The sequence below is a fragment of the Rhinoraja longicauda genome, chromosome 1 (genome assembly GCF_053455715.1).
Source record: "Rhinoraja longicauda isolate Sanriku21f chromosome 1, sRhiLon1.1, whole genome shotgun sequence".
In the NCBI taxonomy this organism is placed as follows: Eukaryota; Metazoa; Chordata; class Chondrichthyes; order Rajiformes; family Arhynchobatidae; genus Rhinoraja; species Rhinoraja longicauda.
In genome coordinates this window covers 135703761-135721578 of record NC_135953.1, presented here as the reverse complement: position 1 = coordinate 135721578, position 17818 = coordinate 135703761, and the positions used below count along the sequence as shown (strand labels likewise).

The following is a 17818-nucleotide window of genomic DNA, read 5'->3' as shown; positions in this document are numbered from 1 at the left end:
ATTTAATACTGATAAATGTGAAGTTATGCATTTTGGGGAAAAAAATCATAAAGAAAGTTATTTTCTAAATGGGAGGAGCTGCGTGGTAATACAACGCAAAGGGACCTGGGGGTACTCGTACAGGAATCACAAAAAGTTAGTATGCAGGTGCAGCAAGCGATTAGGGAGGCCAATGGAGTCTTAGCCTTTATTGCCAGGGGGATAGAGTATAAAAGTAGGGAGGTGTTGCTGCAGCTGTATACAGTATTGGTAAGACCGCATTTGGAATACTGTGCAGTTTTGGTGTCCATATTTAAGAAAGGATGTACTTGCTCTGGAGGCAGTGCAGAGAAGGTTTACACGGTTAATTCCAGGGATGAGGGGGTTGACATATGAGGAAAGGTTAAGTAGGTTGGGACTTTTCTCATTGGAGTTCAGAAGAATGAGAGGCGATCTTATTGAAACGTATAAGATCGTGAGGGGCCTTGATCGGGTGGATGCGCTAAAGATGTTTCCGATGATCGGGGAGACCAGAACTAGGGGGCATAGTCTTAGAATAAGAGGGGGTTCTTTTAAAACTGAGATGAGGAGAAACTTCTTCACTCAGAGGGTGGTTAGTCTGTGGAATTCGCTGCCTCAGGGAGCTGTGGAAGCAGGAACGTTAAATAAATTTAAAACGGAAATAGATTGTTTTTTAATAGACAAGGGAATTAGGGGTTACGGGGAGCGGGCAGGGAAGTGGACTTGAGCTATTGTTAGTATAGTAAGACCTGAGTAATCTCCTGGACAAGTTTCGATCGCCTAGCTTGGGGTCCGAGAGGAATTTCCCGGATTTTTTTCCCAAATTGGCCTGGGTTTTTATCTGGTTTTTCGCCTCTCCCAGGAGATCACATGGTTCTTTTGGGTGGGAAGAAGGGCGATAGTGGGAAGGGGGTTGGGGTAGGATCAGCCATGATCGTATTGAATGGCGGAGCGGGCTCGAGGGGCCGGTTGGCCTACTCCTGCTCCTATTTTCTTGTGTTCTTGTGTTAATACAGAGGTACAGTCAACGACTTTGTTGAGTGGTGTGGGCTGAATAACCTGCAGCTCAACACCGACAAGATTAAGGAGTTAGTGGTGGACTTTAGGAGGAGAGGAACACCCCCTGTACGCAGTTTCCATCAAGGGTGTGGATGTGCAGTTTACCAGGGAGTACAAATACCTTGGGGCGTACTGGACTGGACCAGGAATGTTGAGGCAATGTACAAGAAGGGACAGAGGCGTCTGTACTTTCTGAGAACATCTGCAGTAAGATGCTGCAGATGTTCTATCAATCAGTGGTGGCCAGCGCCATCTTCACTGTATTGTGCTGGGGTAGCAGGGCAAAGGCCGGGGACGCCAACAGGATTAACAAGCTCATCAGGAAGGCTAGCTCCGTCTTGGGAATTAAGTTGGATTCACTGGAGATGGTCTTGGAGGGGAGGGTGCTCCTCAAAGTACCGAGCACCTTGGACAATACAGCTTGACACACTGGTTAATTTATTCAAAAAATGCTGGAGTAACTCAGCAGGTCAGGCAGCATCTCGGGAGAGAAGGAATGGGTGACGTTTCGGGTCGAGACCCTTCTTCAGACTGAAGAAGGTTCTCGACCCGAAACGTCACCCATTCCTTCTCTCCCGAGATGCTGCCTGACCTGCTGAGTTACTCCAGCATTTTTTGAATAAATCGATTTTTACCAGCATCTGCAGTTATTTTCTTATACTGCTTGACACACTGGTTAACCTGATGTGCACCTTCAGCACCAGACTGGTTCCACCAAGATGCAGTACGGAACCCCACAGGAGATATTTTTCCCTTTGGCTATCAAACTGCACGTCTTTTCCCTTCTGAAGTGGGGTAGACTGGCTCCCCTTCCCCCTCCATAATCGTTGCACATCCCCAATCCCGGACTTTCCACTCGTCATTTTAATTTCATGTTTCATGCATCTTCTTGTGTTTTATGATTGTTGACGGACCAATTTCCCTCCTGGAATAAATAAAGTTCTACTGTATCGTATCATATCGTAGAGAGAAAACATGAGCCAAAGTCTCAAACGCAAAATGGCCAGCTTTGATCCAGCCGAACAGAATTGTCAAAAGTTGGATTATTTGACATTGAGTCTGGAAGACTGCGACATGCTGAGGTGGAGGATGAGTGTTGTTCCTCAAGCTGGTTTCGTTGCCTCCTTGTAGGAGACCAGACAAGTCACAGAGGGAGCGAGATGTGGAATTAAAGTGACAGGGAACCAGAAACTCAAAATGTCACTCCAGCAGACTGAGAAGAAATGATTAAGTAAGCTGATTTTCCAAAGGGTTTCTCTAGGGTAGACACAAAATGCTGGAGTTACTCAAGAGTCAAGAGTATTTTATTGTCATATGTCCCAGATAGAACAATGAAATTCTCACTTGCTGCAGCACAACAGAATATGTACACACAGTGCACTGTAAACAATATCATAAACATCAGGAAAAAGTCCAGTGTGTGTATATACATATACTCACAAATACAAACACACATAAATGCATGTATACATACATATATACAGACCTCCCAACATTTGATCTTACAAATTCATAATTTTGATGTCCAAAATTCATAATTTTATATCAAAATTCATAATTTGTAATGCAACTTTTCAGCAAAAAAAAAGTATGCACGCCAAATGCGCATACGCGTTGCGCTACATTCACGTGAAAAATTACTATTATTTCCAACAGTCTGTAGTTCGAGGACTACATGTACAATGTCAGGCCTATCATGAGTATATTCTACTATTTATAGAAAGGTTATTGAACAGAAATACTTTTTACAACACAAAGAAAAAAAGGTTTTTTTTAAAAAAAATTATTTTGCTTTTTCCTCACACATCCCAATTCTCTTGGTATTGAATAAAAGAACAATGGCCATAAAATGTATGACTAAGTTATGAAGAAATAGTTTCATTTAAAACTGCACGTACCTAATTTCATTGAACACATACTTGCTCCAGTAGTCTTCAACAGCAAATCACAACGGTCCATGTCCCCGCCACCCCACCCCTACTCCCCCTCACTACCCTTCCCCCCACCCCCACTCCCCACACCCCTCCCCCACTCTACCCCCACCCTTCCCCCCCTCAACTCCCATCCGCCTCCGTGACCCCCACTCCCCCGCACCCCAACCCCTCCCATTCACCCACCCCACCCCCTCTCAACTTGCATGAGCCTCATGCTGCGCGGCCAGACGAGGGGGGAGGCCAGGCGAGCGGTGGGGCCAGGCGAGCATTTCACGGAAAAATGTGAGGCCAATTCGGAATGGCAGAAATAAAATAAGAAAGCTGAAACCTTCCGCCAAATTCGGAAGGGTTGGAGGTCTATATATATATATATATTATATATATATATATACACACACACAAATATATGAGCCAAAACATGACCACTGATAGGCGAAGTGAATAACATTGATTATCTTGTTACAATGGCACCTGTCAAGGGGTGGGATATATTAGGCAGCAAGTGAACAGTCAGTTCTTGAAGTTGGTGTGTTGGATGCAGGAGTAATGGGCAGGAGTATAGACCTGAGCGACTTTAGACAAGGGCCAAATTGTTATGGCTAGATGACTGGGTCAGAGCATCTCTGAAAAGGCAAGGCTTGTGGGGTGCTCCCGGTCAGCAGTGGTGAGTACCTACGGACAGTGGTCCACGGAGGGACAAACCACAAACCGGCGACAGGGTGTTGGGCGCCCAAGGCTCATCGATGCGCGAGGGCAGTGATGGCACCAGGATGCACTGTGGAAAGACGACAAGCCGGTGGAAGGAGTGTGATGCTCTGGGCAATGTTCTGCTGGGAAACCTTGGGTCCGGCCATTCATGTGGACGTCAATTTGACACGTGTCACCTACCTAAACATCATGGAAGACCAGGTACACCCCTTCATGGCAATGGTATTCCCTGATGGCTGTGGCCTCTTCCAGCGGGATAATGCGCCCTGCCACATTGTACACATTGTTCGGGAATGGTTTGAGGAACATGATGAAGTGTTCACAGTGTTGCCCTGGCCTCCAAATTCTCCAAATCTCAATCAGATTGAGCATCTGTGGGATGTGCTGGATCGACTAAAAAGGGAGGGAGAGAGAAAACGGGGAATTATAGACCAGTTAGCCTAACATCGGTAGTGGGGAAAATGCTAGAGTCAGTTATTAAAGATGTGATAGCATCACATTTGGAAAGTGGTGAAATCATCGGACAAAGTCAGCATGGATTTACAAAAGGCAAATCATGTCTGACGAATCTTATAGAATTTTTCGAGGATGTAACTAGTAGAGTGGATAAGGGTGAACCAGTCGATGTGTTATATCTGGACTTTCAGAAGGCCTTCGACAAGGTCCCACATAGGAGATTGGTGTACAAACTTAAAGCACACGGTATTGAGGGTTCAGTGTTGAGGTGGATAGAAAATTGGTTGGCGGACAGGAAGCAAAGAGTAGGAATAAACGGGTCCTTTTCGGAATGGCAGGCAGTGACTAGTGGGGTACCGCAAGGCTCAGTGCTGGGACCCCAGTTATTTACAGTGTATATTAATGATTTGGACGAGGGAATTGAATGCAACATCTCTAAGTTTGCGGATGACACGAAGCTGGGTGGCAGTGTTAGCTGCGAGGAGGATGCTAGGAGGCTGCAGAATGACTTGGATACATTAGGCAAGTGGGCAAATGCATGGCAGATGCAATATAATGTGGATAAATGTGAGGTTATCCACTTTGGCGGCAAGAACAGGAAAGCAGAGTATTACCTGAATGGTGAACGATTAGGAGAAGGGGAGATGCAACGTGACCTGGGTGTCATGGTGCACCAGTCATTGAAAGCAAGCATGCAGGTGCAGCAGGCAGTGAAGAAAGTGAATGGTATGTTAGCATTCATAGCAAGAGGATTTGAGTTTAGGAGCAGGGAGGTTCTGCTGCAGCTGTACAGGGCCTTGGTGAGACCGCACCTGGAGTATTGTGTGCAGTTTTGGTCTCCTAATCTGAGGAAAGACGTTCTTGCCTTAGAGGGAGTACAGAGAAGGTTCACCAGATTGATCCCTGGGATGGCGGGACTTTCATATGAAGAAAGACTGGATAGACTAGGCTTGTACTCGCTGGAATTTAGAAGACTGAGGGGGGATCTTATAGAAACATATAAAATTCTTAAGGGGTTGGAGAGGCTAGATGCGGGAAGATTGTTCCCGATGTTGGGGGAGTCCAGAACCAGGGGTCACAGCTTAAGGATAAGGGGGAAGTCTTTTAGGACCGAGATGAGAAAACATTTCTTCACACAGAGAGTGGTGAGTCTGTGGAATTCTCTGCCACAGAAGGTAGTTGAGGCCAGTTCATTGGCTATATTTAAGAGGGAGTTAGATTTGGCCCTTTTTGCTAAAGGGATCAGGGGGTATGGAGAGAAGGCAGGTACAGGCTACTGAGCTGGATGATCAGCCATGATCATATTGAATGGCGGTGCAGGCTCGAAGGGCCGAATGGCCTACTCCTGCACCTATTTTCTATGTTTCTATGTTTCTATGACTAGTCCGATCCACGGTGGCTCCACCTTGCAACTTACAGGACTTGAAGGATCTGCTGCTAATGTTTTGGTGCCAGATACCACAGGACACCTTCAGGGGTCTTGTGGAGTCCATGCCTCGGCGGGTCGGCGCTGCTTTGGCTTATGTATATTGTAAGGGGTTTCTGCGCCGAGCTTTCGCCCGACCTAAGGTCCCTGTGCCTTGCTCTGGTCCCTCGACCAGGCTTCGCACACTGGTTCCCCGTGAGTGGTTCGACCCACTCACCCCCTACGATTCTAGACACTGGACTTAGATGCAGGAGCGTTTATAGTGCAGAAAAATTCAACCAGACCAGATTTGAAGACCAGGGTTTAAACGAAAAAAGCTTTTATTGTGCACTTGGGACTATTGTCCATGAATACTTTTACACAGTTCTAAAAGACATATGCATAACTACACGAATACTTAGACACAGTTCTATTAGACATATACTTGACTGTAAGATGGGGAACGTACGACACATCGCAAAATTGACCAACACATATTCATTTTCACACCCACGTTTATTCAAACCACCCTCCCCTCTACACTAAAACTATGTCCAGAATGTGCAGGATCGGGGTACATGCTCACCATGGGGCTATTACTGGGGTTACTGGCTGTTCGTGCTGCTTCTCCGCTGCTTTCCGTGAGGGTCGTGCTTGTCCCGTGAGTTTCTTCCTTCCGTTTCTTGCGTTCCTGGCCAGTCGTTGCGAGCATTGCTGTCCCTGCTGCGAGCGTGTCTTTCTTGCCTGTCTTTTTCGTCTTCTTTTGCGCGCCTTTAAAACCCAAAAACCGTGGCCAGTTATACTAATCCTGACCCGTCCTATCTCCTGCCAGATCTCGGGATCTCTTTGTTTCAAAGATAGGTTTCGAGATTTCTCTTTGATCTGCGTTATGTTAATTTGTTTCTCGTTGAGAGGTGATGGGTTTAACTGGTTTCCCATCACCTACCAGGTAGTTTTCTATGGGCTATTGTGCCCCCTTAACGAGATTAACTGTGTAGGTCGGCTTGGGGCATTGTGAAGCATGCTGATGTCAGCGCCCCAGTGTCTGGACTTCGACCTGGTTTCGCAGGTTTCTGCACGGCCAATATCCATCTATTGTTCTGGCCGTGACTTTGCAGAAACCTAGAGACTGGGCTGTGGGGTTTTTGCTTTTGTGGCTGGTCACGAGGTCCCGCGGCCATCTTGGGACCCACTGATTGTGACATCCCTTGTTAAAAACTGACCGCAGCCTTTCTCTGCTATCAGCCCCAGTCCCGTATAAAATGTCCAAACTGCAGCTTTTGGTTTGATGTTGATTGCAGAATGAGGGAAAACTTCTCAAATCTTACAATACGTATACACAAAAACAAACAATAGTGCCATATTAATAATAAGTCTATTGTAGTTCAGAGCTTATTTGAGGTTGTGGTGTTTAATAGCCTGATGGCTGTGGGGAAGAAGCTGTTCGTGAACCTGGACGTTACAGTTTCCAGGCTCCTGTACCTTCTTCCCGATGGCAGGGGTGAAATGAGTGTGTGGCCAGGGGGGTGTGGGTCTCTGATGATGCCGGCTGCCTTTTTGAGGCAGCGACTCCGGTAAATCCCTACGATGGTGGGGAGGTCAGAGCCCGTGATGGACTGGGAAGTGTTCACAACCTTTTGCAGTCTTTTTCGCTCCTGGGCTTTCAAGTTGCCGAACCAGGCCGTGATTAACCAATTAATATGCTCTCTACTGTACACCTGTAGAAGTTCAAGAGAATCCTCTCTGACATATCAAATCGCCGTGAGCTTCTCAGGCAGTAGAGGTGTTGATGTGCACACTCTATTTCTTCAAAGTAGACGTACCTTGAGGTGATTTCGCAATGGAGCAGACAAAATCTGCAGGAAAGAACTGCAGATGCTGGATTAAAGCAAAGGTAGACACAAAATGCTGGAGTAACTCAGATGCTGCCTGTCCCGTTGAGTTACTCCAGCTGTTTGTGTCTACCTGCGATTTAAACCAGCATCTGCAGTTCTTTCCTACACGTTTCTCCTGTGTCGAGGAGACCACATTGTGACACCGAATGTTAAAATGGTGTACACTGGATTTCAATACTTCCAGACTGCAGCAATATGGTTGACAATAGACAATAGGTGCAGGAAGTAGGCCATTCGGCCCTTCGAGCCAGCACCACCATTCAATGTGATCATGGCTGATCATTCTCAATCAGTACCCCGACCCTGCCTTCTCCCCATACCCCCTGACTCCGCTATCCTTAAGAGCTCTATCTAGCTCTCTCCTGAAAGCATTCAGAGAACTGGCCTCCACTGCCTTCTGAGGCAGAGAATTCCACAGATTCACAACTCTCTGACTGAAAAAGTTTTTCCTCATCTCCGTTCTAAATGGCCCACCCCTTATTCTTAAACTGTGCCCCCTGGTTCTGGACTCCCCCAACATTGGGAACATGTTTCGTGCCTCTAACGTGTCCAACCCCTTAATAATCTTATATGTTTCAATAAGACTCTGAACTACCTTCTAAAATATCCTGGCAAGCTTCACAGATGGATCTTATAGAAACATAAAATTCCTAAGGGATTGGACAGGCTAGATGCAGGAAAAATGGTCCTGATGTTGGGGGAGTCCAGAACCAGGGGGGTCACAGTTTAAGAATAAGGGGTAGGCCATTTAGAACTGAGATGAGGAAAAACTATTTCACTCAGAGAGTTGTGAATCTGTGGAATTCTCTGCCACAGAAGGCAGTGGAGGCCAATTCACTGGATGTTTTCAAGAGAGAGTTAGATTTAGCTCCTATATGGCTAACGGAATCAAAGGATATTGGGGAAAAAGCAAGAACGGGGTATTGATTGTGAATGATCAGCCATGATCATAATTGAATGGCAGAGTTGGCTCGAAGGGCCAAATGGCCTACTCCTGCACCTATTTTCTATGATTCTAAACCACCAAGACCAGAATCAAACAGAATTGAACACCTGCCCCCAAGCTCAGCATCAGATTCAGGCAACCAGGGAACTATTCTGCCTAGTTGAATGTACTGATGGGATTCTGCAAAGGTTATTGAAGCAGAAATTCTACTTGAATTTAGCAAGAATCTAAATTATCGTTTTCTTTATGGTAAACTACAGGCAATAAACTGTGAGCTAAAATACTTGATTCGTTTTGAAAGTTATTTATCAACGCATACACGTGCGTGGAATAGTCTCCCTCCTGTGCCTTTCATCCCCACGATTCTATGATTCTAGAGACATACGTATGCAACTCCTTTCTGAAACAAAATCGAGTGTGAGCCACAGTTTAAGTTTAAGTATACGGGGTAGGCCATTTAGAATGGAGACGAGGAAAAACTTTTAAGTCAGAGAGTTGCGAATCTGTGGAATTCTCCGCCTCAGAAGGCAGTGGAGGCCAATTCTCTGGATGCATTCAAGAGTTAGATAGAGCTCTTAAGGATAGCGGAGTCAGGGGGTATGGGGAGAAGGCAGGAACGGGGTACTGATTGAGAATAAACAGCCATGATCACATTGAATGGCGGTGCTGGCTCGAAGGGCCGAATGGCCTCCTCCTGCACCTATTGTCTGTTGTCTATTGCCTATTGTGAGCGCCTGAGTTGCAGACAGTGAACGCCGAGGCAAAACAAGCGAAGATGCTGGAGGTGTACAGCAAGTCAGGCAACATCTTTGGGAATATGAAGTGTTAACTGATAGACAATAGACAGTAGGTGCAGGAGGAGGCCATTCGAGGCAGCACCACCATTCAATGTGATCATGGCTGATCATTCTCAATCAGTACCCCATTCCTGCCTTCTCCCCATACCCCCTGACTCCGCTATCCTTAAGAGCTCTATCTAGCTCTCTCTTGAATGCATTCAGAGAATTGGCCTCCACTGCCTTCTGAGGCAGAGAATTCCAGATTCACAACTCTCTGACTGAACTGATAACGGGGTGCCCAACTTGAAAATGTGACTCTGTTCTCCCCTTCCACTGATGCTGCCCCACCTGTACTTTCTGTTTTTATTTGTTTTCTTTTTTTTTTAATTAAGTTTTCATTGGCTCAAAGCCTGGGTGCTGAATGATTGAATGTGATTTTGACCAATGCCCAAAAACAGCCAAGCCCCTGCTTGCAGATGGGTTTGCATTTCCTGTTGACTTTGTGACACGATGAGTGACAGGGAGTGAGGGAGGGGAAGGCGGGACATCCTGCAAACACAGCCTCACCACCAACACAGAGGCTGGGAGCTGCACTTTCACTTCCTGGTTGGTGTGTCACAGCTCCTGTGGTGGTCAGGACAAGTCAGAGAGGGGAGGGGGAGGGGGAGAGGGAGAGAGAGAGACAGAAGGGGAGAAAGAGAAATAGAAAGAGAAAGAGGGAGAGAGGGGGAGAGAGAGAAGGAGAGAGAAAGGGGGGGAGGGAGAGGAAGAGAGAGAGAGAAAGAGAAAGAGAAAGAGAAAGAGGGAGGGGGAGAGAGAAAGAGGGGGAGGGAGAGGAAGACAGAAAGAGAGAGAGAGAGGGAGAGAGAAAGAGGGGGGAGAGAGAGAGGGGAGAAGGAGAGAGAGAGGGAAAGAGGGAGGGAGAGAGGGGGAGGGAGAGAGAGAGAGGGGAAGAGAGAGAGAGAGGAGGGGGAGGGAGGAGAGAGAGGAGAGAAAGGGGGGAGGGAGGGAGTGAGAGAGGGAGAGAGGGGGAGAGAAAGAGGGGGAGAGAAAGAGAGGGTAGGGAAGGAGGGGGGGAGGGAGAGAGGGGGAGAAAGAGAGGGGGAGAAAGAGAGGGGGAGAAAGAGGGGAGAGAGGGGGAGGGAGAGAGAGCGGGAGAGAGAGAGAAAGAGGGAGAGGGGGAGGGAGAGAGGGAGACGGGGGGAGGGAGAGAGAGGGGGGAGGGAGAGAGGAGGAGGAGAGAGAGGGGGAGAGAAAGTGAGAGAGGGAGGGAGAGATTTTTTAACTGGAAATGGAGGCTAGCCTGACCTGTGCAGTTTGCTTGTCGGTGTTTGAGAATCCCACCACTCTGCCTGTGTGCTCGCACAATTTTTGCAAGAAGTGCATCTTGGAATGTGTCACCAAGTCGTTCAGCTCCGGGGGGTTTGGCCTGGGCATCAGCAGCAGCATCAGCAGCATCAGCAGCAGCAACAACATCTGGAGGAACAGCCAGCTGGAGTGCCCCCTGTGCAGAAAGAGCAACTTGATCTCCGAGGGCGCCGTCAACCTGCCGGGCAACACCACGCTGGCCGAGGTGGTGAGGCTCTTCAGGTGTCAGCAGCAGCAGGCGGCCGGCGGCGTTGGCTGCGAACTGGAGGAGCTGGGTGAGAACGCCAGCCCGGGAGCCTGGAGCCCGGGAGACGGGCGATCCCTGTGCGAACGCCACCCGCCCCGCTGCCTGCAGCTCTTCTGCAAGGTCTGCAAGCAGGCGGCCTGCGGGCAGTGCGTGTCCGAGCACCACCGCGGCGTCTTTCACTCCGTCAACCTGGTCGACATGATCTACCAGGAGGAAAAGGTATTCATTCGCCGTCCTAATTCGTCCTAATCTGAGGAAAGACATTCTAGTCTTAGAGGGAGGACAGAGAAGGTTCACCAGATTGATCCCTGGGATGGCAGGACTTTCATATGAAGAAAGACTCGGCTTGTACTCGCTGGAGTTTAGAAGATTGAGGGGGGATCTTATAGAAACTTACAAAATTCTTAAGGGGTTGGAGAGGCTAGATGCGGGAAGATTGTTCCCGATGTTGGGGAAGTCCAGAACAAGGGGTCACAGCTTAAGGATAAGGGGGAAGTCTTTTAGGACCGAGATGAGAAAACATTTCTTCACACAGAGAGAGTGGTGAATCTGTGGAATTCTCTGCCACAGAAGGTAGTTGAGGCCAGTTCATTGGCTATATTTAAGAGGGAGTTAGATGTGGCCCTTGTGGCTAAAGGGATCAGGGGGTATGGAGAGAAGGCAGGTACGGGATACTGAGTTGGATGATCAGCCATGATCATATTGAATGACGGTACAGGCTCGAAGAGCCGAATGGCCTACTCCTGCACTTATTTTCTATGTTTCTATGCCCCCTGCACTGAGACTCCAAAGACGTACAGGTATGTAGGTTAATTGGCTGGGTAAATGTAAAAATTGTCCCTAGTGGGTGTAGGATAGTGTTAATGTGCGGGGATCACTGGGCGGCACGGACTTGGAGGGCCGAAAAGGCCTGTTTCCGGCTGTATATATATGATATGATATGATAATAAGTCTGTCTAATAATAATTTAAACATGGGGGAGGGGGGGGGGCATTTAAAACTGAGCTGAGAAGCAACTTTTTTTTCACCCAGAGAGTTGTGAATTTAGAAACATATAGGTGCAGGAGGAGGCCATTCAGCCCTTCCAGCCTGCATTGTCGTTCACTGTGATCATGGCTGATCATTCACAATCAATAACCCGTGCCTGCCTTCTCCCCATATCCCCTGATTCCACTAGCCCCTAGAGCTCTATCTCACTCTCCCTTAAATTCATCCAATGATTTGGCCTCCACTGCCCTCTGTGGCCGAGAATTCCACAAATTCATAACTCTCTGGGTGAAAAAGTTCCTTCTCACCTCAGTTTTAAATGGCCTCCCCTTTATTCTAAGACTCTGGCCCCTGGTTCAGGACTAACCCCAGCATTGGGAACATTTTTCCTGCATCTAGCTTGTCCAGTCCTTTTATAATTTTATACGTCTCTATAAGATCCCCTCTCATCCTTCTAAACTCCAGTGAATACAAGCCTAGTCTTTTCAATCTTTCCTCATATGACAGAATTTGTGGAATTCTCTGCCACAGAAGGCAGTGGAGGCAAATTCACTGGATGAATTTAAAAGGGATATGAGGAGAAGTTGGGCACAGGTTACTGATTGTACACGATCAGCCATGATCACAATGAATGGCGGTGCTGGCTCGAAGGGTCGACTGGCGTACTCCTGCACCTTTTTTTCTATATTTCTATTCCTTCTCTCCAGAGATGTTGCCTGTCCCACTGAGTTACTCCAGCATTTTGTGTCTATCTTTGGTGTAAACCAACATCTGCAGTTCCTTCCTACACAAAAGCTATGCAATGATGTACTCGGGTTATATCGAATCCTCCGCAGACCACAATGTTAATGGCCTCTTATAATTTGGAGCAACCCTGATGATAAAAGTCACATGAATTTGGCCCGAAGCCATCCCCCGCTAAGGCCGATGACGCTGGAAGTTATTTTCCAAATTTCTGCCTCTTTCCACTTTTAAGACGATTTATTCACAAAATGCTGGAGTAACTCAGCAGGTCAGGCAGCATCTCGGGAGAGAAGGAATGGGTGACGTTTCGGGTCGAGACCCTTCTTTCAGTCTGAAGAAGGGTCTCGACCTGAAACGTCACCCATTCCTTCTCTCCCGAGATGCTGCCTGACCTGCTGAGTTACTCCAGCATTTTGTGAATAAATCGATTTGTACCAGCATCTGCAGTTATTTTCTTATTCCACTTTGAAGACATTCCTTTGGCCACCTGTACCCCTATCTCCTTATTTGCCTGGGTGTCAGCATTTTGTTTTACAGACCCTAGATGCACCCTAAAGGGCCTGTCCCACTTAGGTGATTTTAAGGCGACTGCTGGCGACTAGGCTGTCGCCGACAGTTCGCCGGGGTGTCGCGGGCATGATCGTGAGGAGTCTTCAATGAATCATAGTGGATCTTGGCGCATCGCTGAGAAATTGTTGTAGGGTAAAAGAAAATATTGGCGATCTGCTACGACTTTGACAGTCGCCGGCAGTCGCCTTAAAAAATCGCCTCAGTGGGACAGGCCCTTAAGATAATGTTGAATGTTAGAGATGCTTTGAATGTGGCTATCTCCTGAAAAAGGCAAATATCGAGTGAATTTATTAATATGATAAACGGATTTGAAAATGTCAGCATTTTATGTCTCTAGTGAGGGTCAATATGGAGGGTCAATACGAAGGACAATATGGAAAATATATTTTTATCTCTTTAACCACTTACTTTAATCAAAGCCTGTTGACTTTGTATCCCTCTACTAAGGGAGAACATTAACTTCCATTTAATCTCCATGTACCTGTTGAACACCTCAAATTTCACCCCCTCCAAAGAAAATAAGCCTAGCTTATCATAGCTGCAGTTTTCCCAATCCTGACTGCTCTACATACATTTTCCTTTCCCCCACTTCCGTGCCATTACATCGCCTGTTATGCAGTGAACAAACTATATATGCTACTCGAGCTCGTGCTCCAGCTTGCCCTTCATCTGTGTGACTTGGTTATATAGAGGATAATTGCCTCTTTCTAATGCATTAGAAATTTGTCCCCCTGTCTTTCAAGGATTAGTGAATGTATACTCCAAGGTTCCTGAATTTGTAACAATTCTCACATTTCCCTTAACCTTAATGAAGCTCTCCAAATGCAATGCCACACTCCTCTGGGTTAAATTCCAATTGTCATCACCAGATTGATCTCTGGGATGGCGGGACTTACATATGAGGAAAGACTGGATAGACTGGGCTTGTACTCGCTGGAATTTAGAAGACTGAGGGGGGATCTTATAGAAACATATAAAATTCTTAAGGGGTTGGAGAGGCTAGATGCGGGAAGATTGTTCCCGATGTTGGGGGAGTCCAGAACCAGGGGTCACAGCTCAAGGATAAGGGGGAAGTCTTTTAGGACCGAGATGAGAAAACATTTCTTCACACAGAGAGTGGTGAGTCTGTGGAATTCTCTGCCACAGAAGGTAGTTGAGGCCAGTTCATTGGCTATATTTAAGAGGGAGTTAGATGTGGCCCTTTTTGCTAAAGGGATCAGGGGGTATGGAGAGAAGGCAGGTACAGGCTACTGAGCTGGATGATCAGCCATGATCATATTGAATGGTGGTGCAGGCTCGAAGGGCTGAATGGCCTACTCCTGCACCTATTTTCTATGTTTCTATCGTTTGTTATCTTGTTTGTGACTGAACTTCAGCCAAAACGGTACACGATAGCGCAACAATTTTATGCCCACCTTGCTCACCATTGTCACTTTAGTGATAATACAAGTAGTTTTATTGAAATCGGTGTTATGTTTTTAGTTATTCACGTTTTAAAGTTTAAAAAGAGGGGAGGAGGAGGGGAGGAGGGAAGGGGGGAGTAGGAGAGAAGGGAGAGGGGAGGGGGGGTTGAGGAGAGAGGGGAGGGGGGGAGGAGAGGGTGCTGCACCAATGCAGGAGAGGTTTGGGCCCTCTGCACCAATGCAGGAGAGGTTTGGGCCCTCTGCACCAATGCAGGAGAGGTTTGGGCCCTCTGCACCAATGCAGGAGAGATTTGTCTATTTAGTCTAAAACTTTACTGCTCACTCAACGATATGATTTTTAAACTTCTATGTGCTACCCATGCGTAAGTCTAAACCATTCTTGTTTTACAAAAAAAAACAAAGCACTGTGACATTTGGAACCTTGTTGGGAATAGCCCTCCAAACACAGAAATGTCAAGATATATTTGTATATTTTACTACTCATTGAAAACCACTGCTGTCTGCTTTTTATCACTGAGTCTATTTTACCTCTCATTGGATCCCATGGGCTTTTCCTTTTGTTTTATCCTGCTATGTGGGCAATTGTCATTGTCAAAAAAAATTGTCATGGGACTTTGACAAAAAAACTTCAAACTAAATTGATAGATTTTTGAAGTAAAAATATAAAAAGATGTAAATACCTAATAGGTCTGTCAGCATATTTGGGGGCTGGGCTGTAAATGGTTAGTATTTCATATCCAAGTAATCTCTGCTTTTCTCTCCAAAGTCGCTGAATACTTTTAAGTATTTTCAGTTTATATTTCATATTTCTGTTTGCAGTTTAAAAAAATATATTGATAGATTGTTGTTGGCTAAGGAAATTGGAACCTACATGGATGGACCTGGCAGGATCTAGAAATAAGATGACCTGTTTGTGTTCAACATTCAGTCCAACAGATTGTACTATACTTTGGGGGAAAGATTGGAACAAATAGCAGCGGCAGACACAAGTATGTTGCAGTAATATGTGTTTATTCACAAAATGCTGGAGTAACTCAGCAGGTCAGGCAGCATCTCGGGAGAGAAGGAATGGGTGACGTTTCGGGTCGAGACCCTTCTTCAGACTGATGTCAGGGGGGCGGGACAAAGGAAGGATATAGGTGGAGACAGGAAGATAGAGGGAGTTCTGGGAAGGAAGAGGGGAAGAGAGGGACAGAGGAACCATCTAAAGTTGGAGAAGTCGATGTTCATACCACTGGGCTGCAAGCTGCCCAGGCGAAATATGAGGTGCTGTTCCTCCAATTTCCGGTGGGCCTCACTATGGCACTGGAGGAGGCCCATGACAGAAAGGTCAGACTGGGAATGGGAGGGGGAGTTGAAGTGCTCGGCCACCGGGAGATCAGTTTGGTCAATGCGGACCGAGCGCAGGTGTTGAGCGAAGCGATCGCCGAGCCTGCGCTTGGTTTCGCCGATGTAAATAAGTTGACATCTAGAGCAGCGGATGCAATAGATGAGGTTGGAGGAGGTGCAGGTGAACCTTTGTCTCACCTGGAAAGACTGTTTGGGTCCTTGGATGGAGTTGAGGGGGGAGGTAAAGGGACAGGTGTTGCATCTCGTGCTGTTGCAGGGGAAAGTGCCCGGGGATGGGGTGGTTTGGGTAGGAAGGGACGAGTGGACCAGGGAGTTACGGAGGGAACGGTCTCTGCGGAACGCAGAGAGGGGAGGGGATGGGAAGATATGGCCAGCGGTGGGGTCCCGTTGTAGGTGACGGAAATGTTGGCGGATGATTTGTTGGATCCGCTGGCTGGTGGGGTGGAAGGTGAGAACGAGGGGGGATTCTGTCCTTGTTGCGAGTGGGGGGAGGGGGAGCAAATATGTGTTTAGTTAAATGTGTTCAGATTTTGACCAACAAATTGATGTAAGTAAATCATTAGATCTGCGATTTATATTTGAGAATGGATATATCTGACCATTTATTTTTTTCCAGCTTGATTACTTCAACAACATGAGAGAACTGAGGCAGTTGAATGAGAGATTGAAGGTTGAAGTTGCTGATGTCCCTTCAGATAGAGAGGTGAGAACTGCATGAAGCCCAATAAATGTACTTCCCTTGCCTCTGTGTCGTTGTCTCAGTGGTTGTTTTGTGCAACAACTCAAGCACTCCCATCATCTGCAATGCTTGGTACTTCAGTCATTTTACATTAGTCAATAGTCAATAGTCATTTATTTGTCACATACACATAAATGTGTAGTGAAATGGAAAATTACCCGCTGTTCAACAATAAGACCAATAAGAATAATCAATAAAAATGCAATAACACATACAATCATAAACCAACACCAAACAAAAGAAACATCCATCACAGTGAGTCTCCTCCAGTCACCTCCTCACTGTGATGGAAGGCCATTAAGTGATTTGCATGTTAAAAAAATATTTTTTTGTGCATCTTCTGCAACAGGTTTTAATATTTATTTTTCATTCATACCCTATTCTCCTGAATGCTGATCACAAACCTTTGCAAAATATATTTGTGTGTTCTGGACAGATATGAATGAATGAATAATGAATGTTTATTGGTCAAGTATGTACACATACAAGGAATATGCCTTGGTGCTCCGCTCGCAAGTAACACCACGAACATACAGTAAACGAGTAAGAATAAAGCATAAAACATTAAAACATTAAGAATACAACGTTACAGTTTAAACATGTGAGTGAAATAAACCAGAGCAAAAAGAGGCTACAGACTTTTGGTTATTGAATAGAGCTACTACTCGCGGAAAATAAAGCTGTTTTTATGTCTGGCTGTGGCTGCTTTGACTGTCGCTTTCCCAAGGGAAGTGCTTCAAAGAGTTTGTGGCCAGGGTGAGGGGTCAGAGATGATCTTGCCCGCTCGCTTCCTGGCCCTTGCAGTGTACAGGTCGTCAAATGGGGGAAGGTTGCAACCAACAACCTTCTCAGCTGTGTGAACGATCCGTTGCGGCCTCCGGATGTCGCGCTTGGTGGCTGAGCCAAACCAGACCATGATGGAGAAGGTGAGGACAGACTCCACGATGACAGTATAGAATTGGACTATCATTGCCTGTGGCAGATTGTGTTTCCTCAGCTGCCGCTGGAAGTACATCCTCTGTTGGGCCTTTTTGTCTGTGGAGTCGATGGTGGCCCCCTCTTCGACTCCACATTATCTCTATATTAAATAGAGATGACTTCCACCATCAAAATGGACACGATCTCCAGATTCCTCTTGGTTATTGATATAAGGTCTTGGAGATAATGCAGCCCATACTTCAAAGATCGACACAAAATGCTGGAGTAA

General features: G+C 46.5%; 1 protein-coding gene across 2 annotated transcripts in view; it reads left to right on the top strand.

Moving 5' to 3' along the window:
• Nucleotides 1-10446: 10446 nt before the first annotated feature.
• Nucleotides 10447-17818, top strand: part of LOC144597529 (uncharacterized) — a 48272-nt gene continuing 40900 nt past the window's right edge. For both annotated transcript variants that reach the window (XM_078407019.1, XM_078407011.1), the window contains exons 1-2: nucleotides 10447-11016; nucleotides 16489-16575. In XM_078407019.1, coding sequence (XP_078263145.1) covers nucleotides 10474-11016; nucleotides 16489-16575 — 630 coding nt within the window. In that variant the 5' untranslated portion in view covers nucleotides 10447-10473. The remainder of the gene's footprint in view (nucleotides 11017-16488; nucleotides 16576-17818) is intronic.